Source organism: Cucurbita pepo, chromosome 1 (assembly GCF_057944985.1).
Source record: "Cucurbita pepo subsp. pepo isolate OVF chromosome 1, ASM5794498v1, whole genome shotgun sequence".
NCBI lineage: Eukaryota > Viridiplantae > Streptophyta > Magnoliopsida > Cucurbitales > Cucurbitaceae > Cucurbita > Cucurbita pepo.
The window spans coordinates 5,703,661-5,722,567 of record NC_141798.1 but is presented as its reverse complement, the minus strand read 5'-3'; the positions used below and the strand labels follow the sequence as shown (position 1 = coordinate 5,722,567).

Sequence of the window (18,907 nt, the reverse complement as noted above, 5' to 3'; positions counted from 1 at the left end):
GTTTCTTTCTTTGTTAGTCTTCATTGTAAACAAGTCTTTCTTCCTTGACTCGCCCCTCTTTTAAATGTATTTTTCTCTCTAAAATGAAGTATTCGCCTTCTAACAGCGCTTCTTACAATTAAGGTTTAGGTATAGGCCATTGGCAGGGTTGGTCGATCATAACATTTTAAACATAAAATTAAAATCATTAGATCATTGTATTTAATAGTCGTTTTTTTATACTACTTCGACATTTGTAGAAGTATTTTTAAGTGTCATGGGAACCGATTAAACTTATGCACTTACTCTCTTGAGAAAATGTAACCAAACATTATTTTAATCTAAACGGTTATTTTCTTTAAAAAAAAATGTATTTTTGAAAAACTTTTTCACAAGTCATTTAAACGTACCCACAAATATAATTTACGGTGTTGGGGCATATTTTTCTCGGAATGCTATTACTTATATTTTAATAAACTAACAAATAAAAAATAAAGAAAAAACTAAAGTCAAATTATTGAAAAATTAGGACATATGCAAAAGAAATACAAAATCTTTAAAAATTGTTTTAAACCTTAAAGAGAAAAAAAAAATTAATTACTTGAATTTATTATTATTTATTATTATTATTATTATTTTGGAGTGACAAAGTTACGAATTGCAAAGTTTCTATGAACCTATGGGTAAATTTATTATTTAATTATAAGAGATGGAAGTGCTCATTTTTCGGTTTTTTTTTTTTTTTTTTTTTTTTGGCACTTAATTAATGTAAATGGAAATAAATAAATTAGAAAAAAAAAAAAAAGTAGGATCGAGTGTAGCCGAGTGTAGGATTGGAAACACTGAGCACATTTCCTAGAAGGAAAAAGCGCTTTTCGTATACACGCGTCTCGGCGCAGTCGTTCGGTCCCAATCGGCCAATCTCCGCGCGAAATCAGAGTATCTGTTTTCATTTCTCCCTCTCTCTCTCTCTCTCTCTCCACGCTCGATGTCGCCGACGACTTGCTAAGCTTCGTTAAGGTAATATCGCCTCTTCTCTCTCTGTGTTTGATCTTTTGACGGAGGTATCGGTTCGATTTCATTGAGTCGTTGTTTGTGTCCGCCCCCTTTTTCTGGGTCGCAGGTGGGAATAAAATTTCGTTGAAAGATACTGGAAACCGATGGCTGCACCACCGGCAAGGGCTCGTGCTGATTACGATTACCTCATTAAGCTTTTGCTTATTGGCGATAGCGGTATGTTCCCAAATCCTTGGTTTTGTTGCGAGTTTTAAGTTATTGTGTTTGCTTTTTTTTATGTTTGGGTACGAAGCAAATGATGGAAATGGGAGGTGCTCTTAGAGATCTAATGAATGGGTCATGTGTATTGTGGTGTGGGATTTGTTTTCATCAATGTGATTTCGGGTTTTCTCGTTTTGGTGGGAGTGAATTCGTTGCATGTTTTCGTTTTGTGTTTGGGCCTTTTGATTTGAAATGGTTGATTCTTGTTGATCTCTCCCTCTATTTGGGAACCTCTTTGGGGTCAAGTATGGCATTCTCGACATATTATTGTTTACATTTCATTCTCTTGTGGAATACGCCGTAGTTCTGTGTGCAACAACGACGTATACCTGGTAAAAGTGGCCGTGATCTTTTGACGCCCAACATGGAGAACGTGACCTTTTTGTGTTCGAGAATATTAATTTATGCTTAAATGTCTGTTGGAATCGAGGTGAAATTTCCTGTTAATTGACTGATGTTTTTGTTTGTGGTTCCGCATGTGCTTAGTATGATGCATTGTAGGTGTAACGTTTGGCCTCTCTGCCACTTACTAATTTAAGTGCTTTAATTGTTAGAGCTAGTTGGCCTCTAGCAAAAGGAAAGTTCATTTTTCATTAAAGAATAGTAAGTTTATTTATGGGAATCTCATGAAAATTTTGTGATAGACTTGTGAGCCTATCAGTTTCTCATACCAATAGTGTTCACTTAAGCTTTTTCGGTTTCAATTGTTTTACAGGTGTGGGAAAGAGTTGTCTGCTTCTGCGTTTTTCTGATGGTTCTTTTACAACCAGTTTTATCACCACAATTGGGTTTGTAGCCTGTGTACCCTTGAAGCTTGCATGTTGAAATGTTTTAGTACTGTTTCAATTCAAAAAAAAAAAAAAAAAAAAAAAAAAAATAAGAATCCAAAGGCTTCGTAATGGTCATAGACTCGTAGTTGGGACTATTAACTGAAATGAGGTAGTAGGTACTAAAGTGGTTTGAAACAATCATTTTATCAAATAGCTGGTTTTTACATTTTTTATGTACTGGTAATCTTGTGTATGATATTAATTGATCTGCATAAAAAATTCTATATGTTTTCTAAGTACGAGTAGCTTGGAAGCATCTCTTTAATATCAGCTAATATGCATCTCATGGCAGTATTGATTTTAAGATAAGAACCATTGAGCTTGATGGGAAGAGAATCAAATTGCAAATCTGGGATACAGCTGGTCAGGAGCGTTTCCGGACAATCACAACAGGCATGTATCTGATATCTAATATTATTTCTCCCAGATATTATTTAGGATAGATGCTTCCTCTAGGAAAGTGGGGCATTCATCTGTATGATCAAATTTTTGTACTATTTGAATGTAGATAGGAAATCAGGGATAATGCTGATCTTTAATGTATCTGGGTTGGCCCTCCAAAATTCTGACCATTCAACCTTGTCTGTTTTAGCCCATTGGAAAATGTTTTGGAATAAAGCTTGAAAGTGAAGGCTTGAGATTTCAAAAAACAGTTCGAGTCATTTAAGTTTATGAGCTTATTTTATTATTTAATTTGACATCGAACATTTCAATTCTTTTGATTTAGGAATGAAAAGAATTAGTCCTGAAGTATCAATGTCTGATTTGAGACCAAAGTGCTTCTAGTTCTTTTATTTTTATTTGTAGGAAACGGTAGAAATATGGAATAAGTTTATTTCATGAAATTGCCTCTAATTCCTGTCATGTGGCATGGAGAGAGAAGTGGTAATGAAGTAACTCCCTTCGTCAATTCCCTAAAACCCATTCTTATTCCAGTGATAGTGAAGTGAAAACTTTATTGTCTGTAATATGATGATTATAGTTTGAATGTTGGTGTAATTTTGTTTTTCACACTGTAGCTTACTATCGAGGAGCCATGGGAATTTTGCTGGTCTACGATGTCACTGACGAGTCATCTTTTAACAGTGAGTTATTTTATTGCCTCTTTTGGATGCACGGATTTGCGATTGCTACGCTTATCTTTTATAACGATTGCCTCTTTTGGATGCACTGACTTGATGGGCTCACGATTCATTCTGTCTACCATTTCATTCAAGATTTTTCTAACATGTGAAATTAGTTTATGTAACCATAAATTTTCATCAAGGTGGGAAAGTTCTACTCTTGTAGAGCTTTAGTTAGGGGTATAAGTGGGTTGGATTTTTTTGCCCCGATGTCAAATTAACCTATAGTGTTAAAAAATGACTCTTTGAACTAAAATGACCCATCACCAAATGGATTAAAATTAGGCTGAACCAACCACAACTGACCATCTATAATAACGGAACAAACCAACTGACCTTGTTTGTGTATCAAACTGAACTGATTGAAACATATTGTTACACCTGAAACCAAGTAAGAGTGTTTGGCTTAGCTACTCAAGTGATTTTGGATGACTAAAAGCATTTTTCTTAAATTTGTATAGTTTGGTAACAAATAAAATCATTTAAAAAAAATCTGATTGCTTTAAAACATTTAAAAAGAATTACCTTAACGTTCCAAAAAGGTTATAGTAATTGACTAAGGATCAATTTTTCAAATTACTTTTAGCTATTTAGTATTCGTACAGTCACCTTTTGGATGCAGTGACCAAACACACTTTTGATTTTATGTACTCTTAGGAAAATGTAACTAAACATATAAGTATTCTAATTAAAATCACTTTTATTAAAAGTGTTATATTTTTCTAAAAAAATGTTTAAACTAAAAAGTATGAGTCAAGCTCACCCTCCAACTCATGTTAGTGGGATATCTTGGGGGTATTTTTGGATTTTTGGGTTCAAATGGCTCCCCCTAACTTCGGTTTCTAATCGCTTCTACAATTTTCTTATTTCTTTCTGTTATGAAGTTTATTCTTTTCTTATTCAGACATTAGGAATTGGATTCGCAACATTGAACAGCATGCATCTGATAATGTGAACAAGATACTGGTAGGAAACAAAGCTGATATGGATGAAAGTAAAAGGGTAAGCATTTTGTATTGCTAGATTGCTCCCAACCTGTCTTTCTTATTGCTTGGCACCAAAGAATTACAGGTCCAAGAACTTAAAATGCAACTCCATTTTAAAGTTCATACTTGGCCTTCTAATGTAACAAAGTAGGAGTTAGTTTCAATATTTCGCAATTGATGTTTCCTTTGTTTACTCTGTATCTTTCTTTTTTAATCTTGTCACAGGCTGTGCCTACTTCTAAAGGTCAAGCTCTCGCTGATGAATATGGAATCAAATTCTTTGAAACGGTAAGTTAGAAATGCTTCAAGACCACGTAAAGTTAGAATATTTGTAGTAAATATTTATTTGTGCTTCTTTGTTCTTGCATTTAACATATTCTGCAGAGTGCAAAGACAAACCTGAATGTCGAGGAGGTTTTCTTTTCAATTGCTAGGGACATTAAGCAAAGGCTTGCAGACACTGATTCGAAGGCAGAGGTATGTACTTTGTTTTCAATCCTGGATTGCTTTGAATTTTCTTAAGGATTGTATGAAGAAATTGTTGTCACCAAGTAAAACCTTGATGTGAATGATATCCGTTTGTAATCCAGCCTCAAACAATCAAAATAAACAAGCCAGACGCAGCAGACGGGGGTGGTCAAGTGGCCCAAAAGTCATCTTGCTGCGGCACGTAAAATGGTACAAGAAGATCAAATCAATTGAAAGAGCGAAAAAAAACGCTCTTCTTGGTTGCGGTGGTGTGCCTTCTGGGAACGAAATCAAAGCCTGATGAGATTGTGGTGGGCTTGTTCCTCTATCCCGGTCGTGGCTTCTGTGAATCATCATCAGTTTGTGTTGAATGTTTCTGTTTTGTTCCTCTATTTTGGCAAAAGACAGTCTGATTTTCCCTTTTCTTCTTTCTTTTATATATTTGAGGTTGGGATTTAGGACTCTTCAATTATTCTCTCACATGTGTTGATGTAGATAGATTATCAGGATTATTAAAGCATGTTCTTCCATGAGGAGCAAGAAAGAATGGTCTCTGACTCTCTGCATCGGTTGCTTTGTAATTGGGATTATAAGACCTTAACACCCAACTCTAATTGGAATGATTGAATGTTAACTCTTGCAGCCATGGTGAAGCTCTGCAATTAATTTAGCTTGCTATGGCTTTTGTCGGACCATTCTACTTTCAGGGCGTGCTTGGTGATGTTTAGTATTAGAGTCATTTTGTTGTTACATTATGAGATGGGCAAAGTAAATGAAAGATTAATTTTGTTTGTGTTCGGTATTGCAATAGAGAAAGCTAAATCGGAAAGCTGACGCCAATTCTCTTTTCTTTGTTTAGTTTTTCATTCTTGAAATTACTTCTTGAAGTTTTGTTCTTTTTTCCTACATCAGGTTTTTCTAGTTTCTTTCTTGTTTCTATTTTTAATAACTACGATCTTCATTGGATTCACAGGGCGTCGCTCTATCTATCACCATCTTTTTATTGTTCTTGCTTGTATTTTAGCTAAGATCAAACATTCAAACCATCATGTCTGATCGACACTAAAGGCAAGAGAGAATACAAGAATCTATTCATTTTCATGTAGGTCCTATTTTTGAGAACTGGGTTTGTGTTCGTAGAGGTTTAAATTGATGTGTGAAAATCCTTGAAACATAAACTTAATCAACCGTGTAAATTAGTATATGAATGGAGTTTTCCTTTTGTTTATCATATAATGTTATGGATACTTCAACAGTTGCAAGAACTCGATGGTTAAAACGAACAGAGACCAAAAAAGTTTAAAGAACTAAATTACAAAGACTAGAATATATTTTAACCTTCCTTTTCTTTATGGTCCCTCCAAGAAAAAGTACCTCCAGAGTAGAAACCAAATGGGTCTGAAACCACACATGACAAAGTATGAAACCTTATTTTGGTCTGAACAACCATTAACATGAAGAAGTCTGGCTTTAATCAGACACAGTTGTAATTTCTGAAGAAATGTAAAGAAAAAGAACCAAATCATCCCAATAATTTAAACTGAGAGTTCAACAACAATGGCTATCCAAGCTATTCATAAAATTGCTCAGAAGCTCTTATATTATTGAAACATGAATAAGATAGAAATTATCACTCAGTCTCTAGACTGGACATTACATGTAGGTTACAAATTGCCCCTCGGATCAAAGACGACAAAGTATAATATGTTTTCAGAGCAAATTAAATAGTAAGATCAGTAAATGATAATAGGTAAACAAGTCTGCATTATCAATAATTGATACAGAACACATACAGTGACATGACTTATTGGCTCATAGTCCTCCATCTCCTGGTTATGTCTTCTAGTTGCAAGGAAGAGAACTTCATCTCCACGCCCATGTTTTGATTTTCTGTAAAGAAATATCAGATGACTCCATACGAGCATGCTGACCGAAAGAACGTGTTGCGTTTTATTTCAAGGCAATGTTGTTGGTTCAATCATCATGGCTGCTGCAGCAGTTCAATAAATCTAATGTTATTTACAGAATGATGCAAACCAGGAGCCAAGCAAATTACTTTCAGAAAACCAATGTAGGAGTAGCAATTGCTTGAAAAGGATTCAGGCTGACATAACGAGTTCTAATCTGCATTTTTGTTCTTATTTCCAGTCAAAAAAATCCAGTATATTTTAGCAACCACAAAATTGAATACCAACCTTCAGGGTGTTTCCCTTTTCTAGTTGTTTTTATTCAGCTTGTCCAGTAAGAATTTTACTCCCTCTCGCAACGTTGCTTTCCTTTCCTCTTGGTAGTTCCATAGCTCCGATATTATATACCGTCCACTGGGATTGTATTCGTTTATCTCCATTAAAGCCGACGCCACAGCCTTGTATACTTCCTCGCCATAATCCTTTTTCAGACCTTCCAGTTTCTCATCTTCATCATTCAAAATTTCAATTTCCTAAGACAGCATAATGACAAATGGTTAAACATAAACATCAAAAGGGCCTCTGCAGGTAAGGAGAATCTACGTAGCTCGAGAACGCCCACAAAGAAAAGAATGAAGAAAACTAGCATATTTGGTGATTTTCTTCTACACAGCATATTGAATCATACATGAGTATTGAATCGTCCAAGTGAACCAAAAATGAAAATACAAATTCAAGAATAACCTTATCTTTTCCTTCGGCGGTATCTTTCCCTTCGACCTTAATTACTTTGAAAGGATGCCAATCTGGGTCCTTGAGATATTCTGCCCACAATGAGCACAGCTCTGAAGCTCTCTCATCTGCTTCATCCTCGTTATATATTTTCTTCATTGCTTCATGGAATGGTTTTGTATCTAATTCACCCATTCTCTTGACACGCAAGTGAGAACGACCAGGCAAATCTTTAAAAGCCTACGAAATGAGAGAATTAAACTGTATTAGGAGTTCGAATTTTTAAATTTACAAACAGGAAAAACAGAAGTACCCATTTAGCAACATGAACAAAAAATTAGTTGACAAAATATTCTTACATTAATTATCTCTTTACGAGCTTCTTGGAGCTCGTCATTACTCTTGCGCTGCTTTACTATCAATGTTTGGTTAAGTTCATCAAGTTCTTCGAGTTCTCCTTCCTTTTCACTCAAATCTTTTAGAATTGACTCTGCCTTTTGGAGGACTTCCACATCCTCATCATCTTCCATGTGCTTCATAACATTCAATGTCCCACGAAGACGCTCAATTTCCAACTCTAGTGCTTGTTTGGCATCCAGTTGTTTTTCCAGTCGGATTATTCTATTGTGGAGGTCCTCTTTTTGTTTCTGAATCATTAGAAATAAATGTGAATCCCTGTTATGATCTAATTTGGACAAGGAAATATTCTGATGATTGATAGAGCACACCCGCCACAAACCTTTTGATCATCTGCCAGCTTCATAAAATCTTCATCAGCCTTCTGTTGCTCTAATTCAGCCAATTGAAGAGAACTATTTCTCACCTCATACTGAAAATAAAAAGAACATGAGTTTAATGGTCAAGAATCTCTCCATGCCCACAAGAAAAAAAAAAAAAAAAAACACGCGCATGCACACAACAAAAGCATGATACCAAATCACACGCTCACTAAGTCATAGACTGCAGCGTTCATATGTATCCCATGGATGTCGGTTCAGACATTACAGAAAGCAACAAATCAGAAAATCCTAATCAATAAGTAATATAAATCCGTTTCTGAACAAGACGGAAACCACCATGTTTGTCACACTAGCAAGTTGATATGTCAAAGGAAAACTGCACAATTCTGTGCCTTCTTTGTGTGTGTAGATATGCAGGGATGGATCTATAGGTAGAGTTGAAGAAGTCAAACATAAATTCAATAAGTTATCATAAAATAAATTTAATTAACAAATTAATAAATTGAGGAATGCAATGAAGTCTCCTAACATATGTCTGACATTCAGATTCGACTAACTTCTTGTCATAACTACCGGAAAAGATTGGTGAAAGATGACACCCAGTTTCCCCTTCACCTCTGCAAATCATGAACCCAAGAACAGTCGTCGAGAGAATCGACCACTATGAACGTACCTTCTCTTTTTGTAATTGGTTAACAATTTAATGCATAAATGATTTCCTGTGAACATTTTTTTTTCTTCCTAAATGTGTACCTTTTCAATTTCTTCAGCCAGATACTTGCTCTCATTTTCATTTTGTGCTTCACGCTTTTCCAGTTCTCTTCCTCTTAACTCGAACTCTTTTTTCTGAGAATCCAGTTGCAACTTTAGTTTTTCATGATCATTGAAGATCTTCTTAAGGTGATCTCTGGCACCCAGTTGGATTTTTTTGATCTCTGCAGATGTGACAAACATTACATGAGTTCAGTGATGCAACTTGGAATCTCCATGAAAGAAAAAGCAATATGTAAGAACATGGAATGAATGTCCTGCTTTGAAAATTTTAAAGATTTATATAAGAAACCTTCGTTATAGGCTTGAAGTAATGTCTCTCTCTCCCCCATTAAATTGTTAAGGGTGGTGGCAGTTTCACTACATCTTTTCTCCATCTCTTTCAAGTGTTTGTTCTTGAGCTCAATGATACTTGTAAGATTGGACACGAGCCTATCTTGCTTCCGTGCTTCCTCCTGAATAATTTCAGATATGGTTTTAAGGTCTCCAATCTTACGTAAATGTTCCCCAATTATATTATTTGCGTTGTAATCATCAGCACGGGCAACCCAAGCATAAAGTCCTAGTTTCTCAGTACCTTTAGCCAGCCAATCCTTTTTCCCATGATGATCTGCCTCGTAAGCCCTCTCGAACGAAATAGCATTGTGCAAACCAGGCCAATCTTTATTAAATTCCACAATAGCACAACCTGAGTGGCCCCGGTAATTCCACAATGGAATAACCCTTGTGGGATTAAATCCTCTTTCTTTCAACTCATCTCTAAACTTTGATCCACTTCCTCCCACATATCGTCCATCGTCTGTACGCCTAGTTGGAATGTTTACCACAATTCCTCTCCAAGGCCACACAAACTTTTCATCATGATTGCAATCCATAACAGGATCATTGTTGCTAGCAGGTTTTGATGGACCAACAGCATCAGCTAGATCTTTTTCCAAATATTTCAATAGAGCTAAATGATTAGCTTTCTCTTTGGCATTCCGTTTATTGGAAGAACTTTTGCCTACACCAGAAGCATGCTGCAGGAGATCCTTGTATAAGAAATCCCTCTTTCTCTTTCTCGTACAATAGGGGCAAGTAAATGTCTCGTGCGAGAGTTTCACGATGTGATTTCCATTTTTCAGTTCTTCATATGACCTGCTTTCCCGCTCTTCCAATTCAGATTCACTGATATCAGTGTCCACATCAGAATCATCTGTGGAACTTCCCATCCAACTTGATGAACAGCACCTAGAGAAAAAATCTCTCAAGTTAAATTCATATTTAAATATAATTTTGTCTGTGACATTTGAATCTAGTGGAATCAAAGACAGTAGATGACACAATGGATGCTTCAAAGATTATTAGGATAACATTGTCCAGTAGAGACAGACAGACACAGCGACAATTTTAATTGCTGACTCACATCGTTCAATCAAACATTGAGGTTTAACCATGTTATGCTTATCATAAAGTAAGGAAATTTTCTCTACAGAGCGTTCGGGACAACCACAAACCCCTAACCCATGAAAGACATCCTAAACCCCAAGATCATGTGTAAAATTAAAAAAAAAATAAAAAAATAAAGAAAGAGATCTAGAAAATGTTAGCTAAATCACACTTCCACGTGAAAGGAGGTAAAGGAACTCCATTAATGGCAGCTAAACCTGGACAGTAAAACCAGATCAGTAAATAAGAACAAGAAGGATGATCCAAACCAAATGTCGAACATAGGGATATGCAAGAATCTCAAATACCCAGCTCAAAGAGCAATACATCGCAATTTTATTCATAAAACAGAAGCAAATCCATGCATGAAATGGGCAAGGTAATTGTGAACTCCCTAATCCACCCCAATTCAGATAGAAGCATACACAAAATCCAGAAAAGTGAAAAGAGAACAAAATCTTCACAAAGCAGAAACAGAACATAGATCACCTGACGACAATCGGAGAATCGAGAGGCGTCTGGCGCAGAAAAACAAGCGAGTGGTGGTTCTCTGAGCTGGGAGAGAAAAGGGGAATTGAATTCGCGAATTGAGAGCGAATCCAAGAACTGGGGTTGGAGTGAGGACCGAGTTTGGACAGTAGAAAAAGCTGAGACACGGGGAAATGCGACAAAGTCGAACTGGGGCCTGCGCGGGGTCCGCGATTTGGTACGCTAAGGCTAAGAGCAAAAGATGATGAATATCGTACGCGCGCATGTGAGCGCGTTTAGGGAATCGTCACAGGCTCACACACACTCCAAAAGCGTCAATCTCCATGGCCGAGGCCGAATCCTGTTAGCTTTGACCAACAAAATTTTGCTTATTGACTTCTGAGCGTTCTGACGTGGCAGCATTTTACTGGATTTACGCCAGCGCCTACGAATATCGCGAAATTACTTTTGAGGGTTGCCCGCAATTTAATAACTACAATAATTGTCCTTATCTTAGGGTTTTATTTTATTTTATTTTATTTTATTTATTTATTTATATATTTAATCATACATATCTCTCAAAATAAATTTTAAAAATAAATGTCATATAAAAATGTAATTATTTTTTGTTAGTTAAACACATTTATTTTAAAAATAAAATTCTTATATTTTCAATTTTGCATCATTATACTAAAAAAATACTGAAATAATTTATTGCGTCAAATTTCACTCTTTTTTATTTTGTTTGAAAACTGTTCAATTTTTAATTAATCCCAAATTTATTATTATATATTTTAATTACTTACTTAATTTAGATTTGAATTTTAAAATAATTATATACCAAAAAAATTTGGAAGTTAACCAAATACGAATCAAATAATATTAATGATTTTTTATTTGAAACAAAAAACAGAAAAAACAGGATCAGCTGCCCTCCGTCTTACCTCTCCATTCGGCAAGCCGCTCAGTCTCTTCAATAAACACAGCGCAATGGCGCGGCAATAGAACTCGTTCTTCAATTCATCTCAACCCACCGGAATTTACTGCCATCACCGGCCAAAATCTCAATCGAGATTCTTGATCTTGAACCAGTTTCCGTTTCTCTTCGAAACTTCTTATTTCAGAAGCTGGAATCGAGTCTAGAATGTTCACTCAATTTGGATCAACCTCCGACACGCTGAGCAAGGCTTCCACCATGGTGTCTCGGATCGGCACAGACGCCCACCTCTACGACGATCCCGTGGACGTGAACATTGGTCCCTTGCTCGACAGCAGGTTTGACTCCGAAAAATGCGAGGCACTCAAGCGCTTACTTGCTCTCATTGCTCAGGGTTGTGACGTTTCCAACTTCTTCCCTCAGGTGATGTTTAATGAAGCACAAGTTTTTTTTTTTTTTCTCCTTGTAATTATTTGTTGTACTCACGCTCTATTGCTTGAAATTCGGCGTCATTTAATTCGTTGAGCTTTGGAGGTCTCAGTGGTTACATGTTCTGATTTTAATTTGAATGGAACTTCAGGTTGTTAAGAATGTTGCATCGCAGACGTTGGAGGTGAAGAAGCTTGTATACTTGTACCTGTTGCATTATGCTGAAAAGTATGGTATATTTCGCCTTTTAGTTTCTGGTCATAAATATCTTTCCTTGCTCTTTCATCTAGAGTAATGGTTGTGTTGTGGTTGATCGCGGCTTTAAATTCCGTAATCTTAGCGTCGTGACATCGGCTATGTTCGATCATCATGAGCTGCTCCTGAGTTATGGTTTGTTGTCCATTGGTGAATGTTTGAGGTGTGACAATGTATGTTACATTTATGGTATGTTTTGCACTTTAGGCGTCCAAATGAAGCATTGCTGTCTATCAATTGTTTCCAGAAGGATTTGGTGGATACGAATCCTCTTGTGAGGGCGTGGGCAATGCGGACCATGGCAGGAATTCGTCTGCATGACATTGCACCTCTCGCTCTTGTGGCAGCGAGGAAATGTGCCAGGGACCCGTCAGTGTATGTCAGAAAATGTGCAGCCAATGCTCTTCCAAAGCTTCATGATTTGCGACTGGAAGAAAATGCCACGGCTATTAAAGAGGTTTGCTTGATTCATGGCTTGACGAGTAAATGTGTCGTTACTAGACCATGGATGTTTATTGGAAGGTCAAAGAGAGGGGGAAATGTGTATTACGTTTAGTCTGTTGGCTCATTCTTTGCTTGCTCAACCCTTATATTCAGTGTTCCTACTCCATAGAAGGTCATTATGTTTGCTGAGTGCTACCGCACTTTTAATTAAGTTGGCAATATTTTGCAGATTATTCTGATACTGTTGGGCGATTCCTCCCCTGGTGTCATTGGTGCTGCCGCTGCTGCATTTGCTTCTATCTGTCCAAATGATCTGACTTTGATTGGAAGAAATTATCGAAGGTTATGTGAGGTCTTACCTGATGTTGAGGAATGGGGTCAAATAATCTTAATCGGAGTTATTTTACGCTATGTCGTAGCAAGTATTGGGCTTGTTAGGGAATCTATTATGCATTCTCTGCAATCTGTAGGGAATTCTGGTTCAGAAAAGAATGGCTTTGCAAACAATTTTACATCAGCCAGTGAAGAAAGTGAGATGAATGGATTTAATGATACCGCATTAACAAATATGATATCTAGATGTTATACTGAAGGACCAGATGAATATCTATCACGACTAAGTTATTCGAATGAAGTTTTCCCAAAATTGGATGATGGACATTTTGTGTCTAGTAAAGAGAATGATGATATCAGGATCTTATTGGAGTGTACGTCACCTTTGTTATGGAGCAACAACAGTGCAGTGGTTCTTGCTGCTGCCAGCGTACACTGGATTATGGCTCCAAGGGAGAACATAAAAAGAATTGTTAAACCATTAGTGTTTCTACTCGGATCATGTGATGCTACAAAATATGTGGTATTTTGCTTATTCTTGATATTTTTAATCTTATCGTATTTTTCAATTGGGAGGCCGCATATTATTAAATGCCTTCCTTACTTATTATAAATGGCTTCCACTAGGAGCAACTCAGACAATCCTCCAATAAGCGAGATCATTTTCATCTCAATTGACCATGCGAAAGGGATTTGGAAAGATAGTAGGGAGGCTTTTGCATATTTTAGCCTGACACACACATTGAATTTTTTTTTTTAAAGTTCAACAAGGTGTGGAGATGAAAATTTGAACCTGTGATTTCTTAGTCGAGGATATAACCCTTGATAAATTGAGTGCTCATGTTGGCTATTCTCTTATTGAGGTTTCAAGCTCAAGTTCGTCCAAGATTATACAATTTTTAAAATTTTCACTCTTGAAAGCTAAGAGGTGAACGGCTGTTAGTTGAGATTGTGTGCTTCTTAGCCCATCATAAGAATTTTGAACTTCTCACAGTTTAAAACTAAGAGTTGAAGTAATGCCCATATCTCTGCACACATGCATATATACATACTTTTTGTTTAATTGCTATTTTATCATCCAGCGGTTTTCTCTTGACAGATTGTAATAAATATCAATTGACCTCCACAGGTTCTCTGTAATATTCAAGTGTTTGCTAAGGCAATGCCTTCTCTATTTGCTCCACACTATGAAGACTTCTTCATCTGCTCTTCGGATTCGTATCAAGTTAAAGCATTGAAGCTTGAGATACTATCATCCATTGCTACTGGTTCATTTATTTTACCAATCCTTGATGAGTTTCAGGTAATATTTATGCATTTCCTACCTTTTTTACTCTCGATTTTATTTTGTGTTGTCATGTGGCGATTGTAAAATTAGTTTACTTCCTATACCTTCGTATGATATAAAGAAAAGAATACAGAGGACATATAAGAATCCACGTCCTCAATACCTCTAAGAAACAAAAAGGTCTCCATTTTGTTTGCATATAAGAAAATGAAATTTAAACCTCGTGAAAACACCACATAGAAGCTAGAAATAGAACAGGATGAAAATATCATCAGATATGAACGTAAATGTGGTTCCTCGGGCCTCTCACAAGTATATCACTGTTTTCAGATCTATCTGGGGGTAAATCCCTTGGTTAAGCCCTCTCTTTGAAAGGCACTTTGAGATGAAAAATACCCCAAAGAAAATGATTTTCTTATGGGAGCTCTTACTGGGAAGCTTAAATGCCGAAGATTAGTGATAGAGATGCATGACCTCCATATTACATATGTTAAGTTTGGCAAGCAATAATTAGTTGGGGGTTAGCGAAGTAAATCGGAATATCTTGTTAGTTTGTACCTCTTGAATGGGTAATATTCATTTTTCATCTTCTCTGCTTCATTATCATTGAACCTAATGATTTTTTAGTTGATTATATCGAATGCTATTTTTTTTTTGGTTGCATCAGACTTCAAGCCTTTGATGTTAGCAAACCTTTCCTTTTTGTTTCTAGGATTACATTAGAAACCCAAACAGAAGGTTTGCAGCTGATACGGTTGCTGCAATTGGCTTATGTGCAGGGCGGCTCCCAAAAATAGCCAAAATGTGTTTGGATAGGCTATTGTCTTTAATTAAACAGGGTATGCGCTTCGTGTTTTTTTTTTTTTTTTTTTTTTTTTTTTTTTTTTTTTTTTTTTTTTTTTGAAGTTTTTAATTTTTTAATTTTTGTTCAACTCTAAAATAAAAAATTGCAGAAACTTCCACTTGTGACAATGGGGCCATGGATGGAGAGGCAGCTGTACTGATTCAGGCAATTGCATCCATCAAGTTAATTGTAAAGGAAGATCCAGCCAGCCATGAGAAGGCATTCTTATCTATCTCTTTTGAGCTCTAACCTTTCCTCATCCCTGTCTTTATTTTAATCTTAGTAGCTATACCGCCTCATACTATGGAATTAAATTGTTGAGCTTATGCATGTTTCTTTTTTATATATAAAGGCTTTCATTTGTATGGTTTCCTCATAATAGTAATATCCATGATAGTCATATGCTGATATTTATGTTTTTTAAACCGTCTGCAAGTTAAAGATTGTGATTCTTGCAGCATGGATACTTTCTACGGAAACATGCAATAATGTAATGATCATTTTTGTTGGGTTGTGTTACTGTGAGAGTACTAGTAAGGGATATATTGGAAATATTAGTAGGATAGTAGTATGGGCATAGTGGTAATTAACTAGTGGTGCTTGGTTATAAATATTCATGGTTATCAATATTTTATCGATATCTCTGTAAAATTGAAATTCCTATATCGCTATCGACGTCAATATTTGAATCTTTGGTGGTAAGACATATTTACCTTCCTTGTAATGCATAATTATCATTCAAAATCTTGTTTTCAAGTTCTTCTTTACACTTTTTACAGGTAATTATTCAGTTGATTCGTGGCTTGGATTCGGTCAAGATTCCTGCAGCCCGTGCCATGATTATTTGGATGGTAGGGGAGTATAGCACTTTGGGGGATATTATTCCAAGGATGTTGGTTATCGTGGCTAAGTATCTTGCAAGATCGTTTATTTCAGAAGCACTGGAAACGAAGCTTCAGATACTGAATACAATGGTTAAGGTGTTTTGAAAAACTGCATTTAGCAATTCGGATCTGCCACTCCTTATATTTTGAGTTCATTTAATTCAAGTGGTGTGTGAGAATAAGATGAATGAAGTTGTTATATAACTATTTCTGGTCTACTGTTAATTAATCAATTTCAATTAGGTAATACTAATTACTCGATATCCTTTTTTTAATTGATTCTGCTTTTTCTGTAGGTCTTATTGCGAGCAAAAGAGGAAGATATGCTAACATGTAAAGTAATTTTAGGCTATATGCTCGAAGTGGGACAATGTGATTTAAATTATGACATTCGTGATCGTGCTTCCTTTATTCAGAAGCTCCTGTCATCCCATTTGGATATGGAAGTTCCTGAAGAGAGTCGATCCAAACCCAGAGATCGGTCATGGGAACTTGCAGATCGCATTTTTGGAGGACAACTAAAAGCAAAACAACCCGAACCTATCAATTATCGATTTTATCTTCCGGGATCTCTTTCACAAATAGTTTTTCATGCAGCGCCAGGTTATGAACCTCTTCCAAAACCATGCACCTTGGATGAAGCTGCAAGTACGTCAAGAGATGGAGCACTTGAGAGTGATTCATATGAGACAGATAATACAGAGTCATCATCAGGATCCTTGGATGAGGATAGTGCTTCAGGTTATAATTCTCAGCATTCTTTCAGTGGTTCTAGTGGCAGGGATGAAAGTAATGGGGCAAATCATCCGCAGGAAAATGATGGTGCTGATCCTTTGATCGAACTTTCTGATCATGCCAATTCTCACAACATTCAGAATGGAGCCTCTCCCTCTGGTTCTTCAGAGTTGGATGAATTGATGTCAAAGAACGCCCTAGAATCATGGCTGAATGAACAGCCAAATTTAGCAACTGTAAGTACCTCAGAGAAGGCTGAAGTTCGAAGTTCCTCTGCTAGAATATCTATAGGTGATCTTGGGAAACATGTGACACGCAAAAGCTATCAACTCCTGGATTCTGCTAAAGGAGATGGCTTGAAGGTGGAGTACTCATTTTCATCCCAGACTTCAAATATATCTCCTCTTCATGTTTGTATTGAAGCATCCTTCAAAAACTGTTCTACTGAGTCTATGACTGAAATTATGTTGACCCACGAGGAATCTGACGAAGTTGTAGATTCAAAAGACGAAGTTCGGGTCGGAAGTGAAAGGTGAGATTTAGTTTTGCACGTTCTTTGTTCATATCATCGAGCATGGATAGATCTAGACGTATATTAAGGTTTTCATGCATGCCTTATAGTGCCTAACTTCTTTAAAATTTGTTAATTCAGCTCCTCTACATCTATTAACACTGTAATGACGCCAGTTTCCATGGAAAAAATTACCTCTTTGGGACCTGATCAGACTATCAAGAGAACTCTTGAGGCTCAATTCAATCACCACCTCTTGCCTATGAAGTTAAATTTGTACTGTAATGGCAAGATGTATCCTGTTAAGCTGCACCCTGACATTGGATATTTTGTGAGGCCACTTCCGATGGACAATGAAGCCTTCACAGCTAAGGAGTCTCGGCTACCAGGAATGTTTGAGTACATGAGGAGGTTAGTAGATCCAACCACCGTTCTTTTCACTATAATTTAGTATGATATCCCAGGCTGGAGAGAGGAATAAAATATTCTTTATAAGGGTGTGGAAACCTTTCCCTAGCAGACACGTTTTAAAACCTTGAGGGGAAGCTTGGCTATTACATTTAGGATATTTAATTTTTGTACATATTATAAGTACGTGCATGAACAAATGATATCATCCTTCAGCTGGATTTTTTGGATCCATCTTTCCCCTTCTTGGCATAGTTTTTCCAAGAAAGCCCTTTTTCTTTTTATTTGTATACTTTTATGTTCTAGATTATTTCCCGTGCGCTTAAACTTCATACAACTTTGAATCCCCCACCCCGAAGAAGTATTCATGCATCCAATTAGACGTAGACGAAAGAACTTAAATCGGTAATTTAATTCTATAGCGAATGGAAGTTATCCAGAATGAGTAGACGATTTAGACGACAAAAAACTCCCTCATCTTTGCTGGTCTAACTCGGCTGTATTGTGTCCTTTAGATGCACATTCACTGACCACCTTGGGAAGCTTAACGATGAAAAGAGTGAGAGACCAATAGAAGAAGATAAATTTCTTCGCATATGCAAGAGCTTGGCATTGAAGATGCTCGGCAATGCAAACGTTTTCCTAGTATCCATGGAACTCCCAGTTGCTAACTTTCTCGACGACGCATCCGGTTTGTGCCTACGGTTCAGCGCCGAGATTCTGAGCAACTCATTCCCGTGCTTGGTTTCGCTGACTGTTGAAGGAAAATGCTTAGAACCCCTACATGTAACTGTGAAAGTAAACTGTGAAGAAACTGTATTTGGGTTGAATTTGTTGAACAGGATAGTGAAATTCTTAGGCAACCCCTCTGTCCCCAACAACAACCAGTAAAAGGTAACTGTCAGTTCTTTGTTTATCAAATTTTGTACTGTTTCATGTTCATGTTTCATGTTTTGATTCTTAGAAAGATAAATCTTTAGTCTTCATTCATTATTTGTAAAATTTTGTTAATATACATTGATTTTTAGAATTTTATAATGATATATGGGTTTGTATGCAAATTTCTTTCTTTTTCTTTTTTTAATTACAATTACTTATATTTCGTAATGTTTTTGTTGTGTATTTATT

At 36.4% G+C, this 18,907-nt stretch overlaps 3 protein-coding genes across 8 annotated transcripts; 2 read left to right on the top strand and 1 right to left on the bottom strand.

Moving 5' to 3' along the window:
* The first annotated feature begins 847 nt into the window (after positions 1–847).
* LOC111777140 (ras-related protein RABE1c) lies at positions 848–5,457 on the top strand. Its single transcript, XM_023656605.2, has 9 exons — positions 848–999; positions 1,103–1,212; positions 1,973–2,045; positions 2,380–2,480; positions 3,107–3,172; positions 4,116–4,213; positions 4,423–4,485; positions 4,582–4,674; positions 4,788–5,457. Exons 2-9 carry the CDS (start codon positions 1,140–1,142, stop codon positions 4,869–4,871), a joined length of 651 nt encoding a protein of 216 aa, XP_023512373.2. The 5' UTR covers positions 848–999; positions 1,103–1,139; the 3' UTR covers positions 4,872–5,457.
* A 712-nt stretch (positions 5,458–6,169) lies between these two features.
* LOC111797869 (protein INVOLVED IN DE NOVO 2) lies at positions 6,170–10,892 on the bottom strand. 2 transcript variants are annotated; one of them, XM_023680880.2, is made up of 8 exons: positions 10,733–10,892; positions 9,108–10,045; positions 8,798–8,979; positions 8,044–8,133; positions 7,664–7,951; positions 7,317–7,544; positions 6,861–7,105; positions 6,170–6,655 (listed from the first exon to the last, which is right to left on the bottom strand). In XM_023680880.2, exons 2-7 carry the CDS (start codon positions 10,024–10,026, stop codon positions 6,881–6,883), a joined length of 1,932 nt encoding a protein of 643 aa, XP_023536648.1. In that variant the 5' UTR covers positions 10,027–10,045; positions 10,733–10,892; the 3' UTR covers positions 6,170–6,655; positions 6,861–6,880. The 2 variants fall into 2 exon arrangements, with proteins under 2 accessions (XP_023536648.1, XP_023536649.1); XM_023680881.2 differs by having other exon boundaries at positions 6,170–6,652.
* A 737-nt stretch (positions 10,893–11,629) lies between these two features.
* PAT2 (protein affected trafficking 2) lies at positions 11,630–18,822 on the top strand. 5 transcript variants are annotated; one of them, XM_023694518.2, is made up of 11 exons: positions 11,630–12,071; positions 12,229–12,305; positions 12,540–12,789; positions 13,006–13,632; positions 14,239–14,412; positions 15,110–15,236; positions 15,351–15,460; positions 16,021–16,221; positions 16,422–17,392; positions 17,513–17,782; positions 18,295–18,822. In XM_023694518.2, exons 1-11 carry the CDS (start codon positions 11,856–11,858, stop codon positions 18,668–18,670), a joined length of 3,399 nt encoding a protein of 1,132 aa, XP_023550286.2. In that variant the 5' UTR covers positions 11,630–11,855; the 3' UTR covers positions 18,671–18,822. The 5 variants fall into 5 exon arrangements, with proteins under 5 accessions (XP_023550286.2, XP_086977235.1, XP_023550306.2 ...); XM_087121109.1 differs by having other exon boundaries at positions 12,005–12,071; positions 12,229–12,495; positions 12,580–12,789; XM_023694538.2 differs by having other exon boundaries at positions 12,040–12,071; positions 12,229–12,310.
* The last annotated feature ends 85 nt before the right edge of the window (positions 18,823–18,907 follow it).

Bases quoted from the DNA above. Each gene is read 5' to 3' on its own strand.
- PAT2 (XM_023694518.2), top strand. From the start codon at position 11,856: ATGTTCACTCAATTTGGATCAACCTCCGACACGCTGAGCAAGGCTTCC. The intron at 13,633-14,238 runs GTATTTTGCTTA...TGACCTCCACAG, and splicing joins GTGATGCTACAAAATATGTG to GTTCTCTGTAATATTCAAGT. The intron at 14,413-15,109 runs GTAATATTTATG...TTTTGTTTCTAG, and splicing joins CAATCCTTGATGAGTTTCAG to GATTACATTAGAAACCCAAA.
- LOC111777140 (XM_023656605.2), top strand. From the start codon at position 1,140: ATGGCTGCACCACCGGCAAGGGCTCGTGCTGATTACGATTACCTCATT. The intron at 2,046-2,379 runs GTTTGTAGCCTG...ATCTCATGGCAG, and splicing joins AGTTTTATCACCACAATTGG to TATTGATTTTAAGATAAGAA. The intron at 4,675-4,787 runs GTATGTACTTTG...TTTGTAATCCAG, and splicing joins ACACTGATTCGAAGGCAGAG to CCTCAAACAATCAAAATAAA.
- LOC111797869 (XM_023680880.2), bottom strand. From the start codon at position 10,026: ATGGGAAGTTCCACAGATGATTCTGATGTGGACACTGATATCAGTGAA. The intron at 8,134-8,797 runs GTACACATTTAG...TTTTATTTTCAG, and splicing joins TGGCTGAAGAAATTGAAAAG to TATGAGGTGAGAAATAGTTC. The intron at 7,545-7,663 runs GTAAGAATATTT...CTCATTTCGTAG, and splicing joins CTCGTAAAGAGATAATTAAT to GCTTTTAAAGATTTGCCTGG.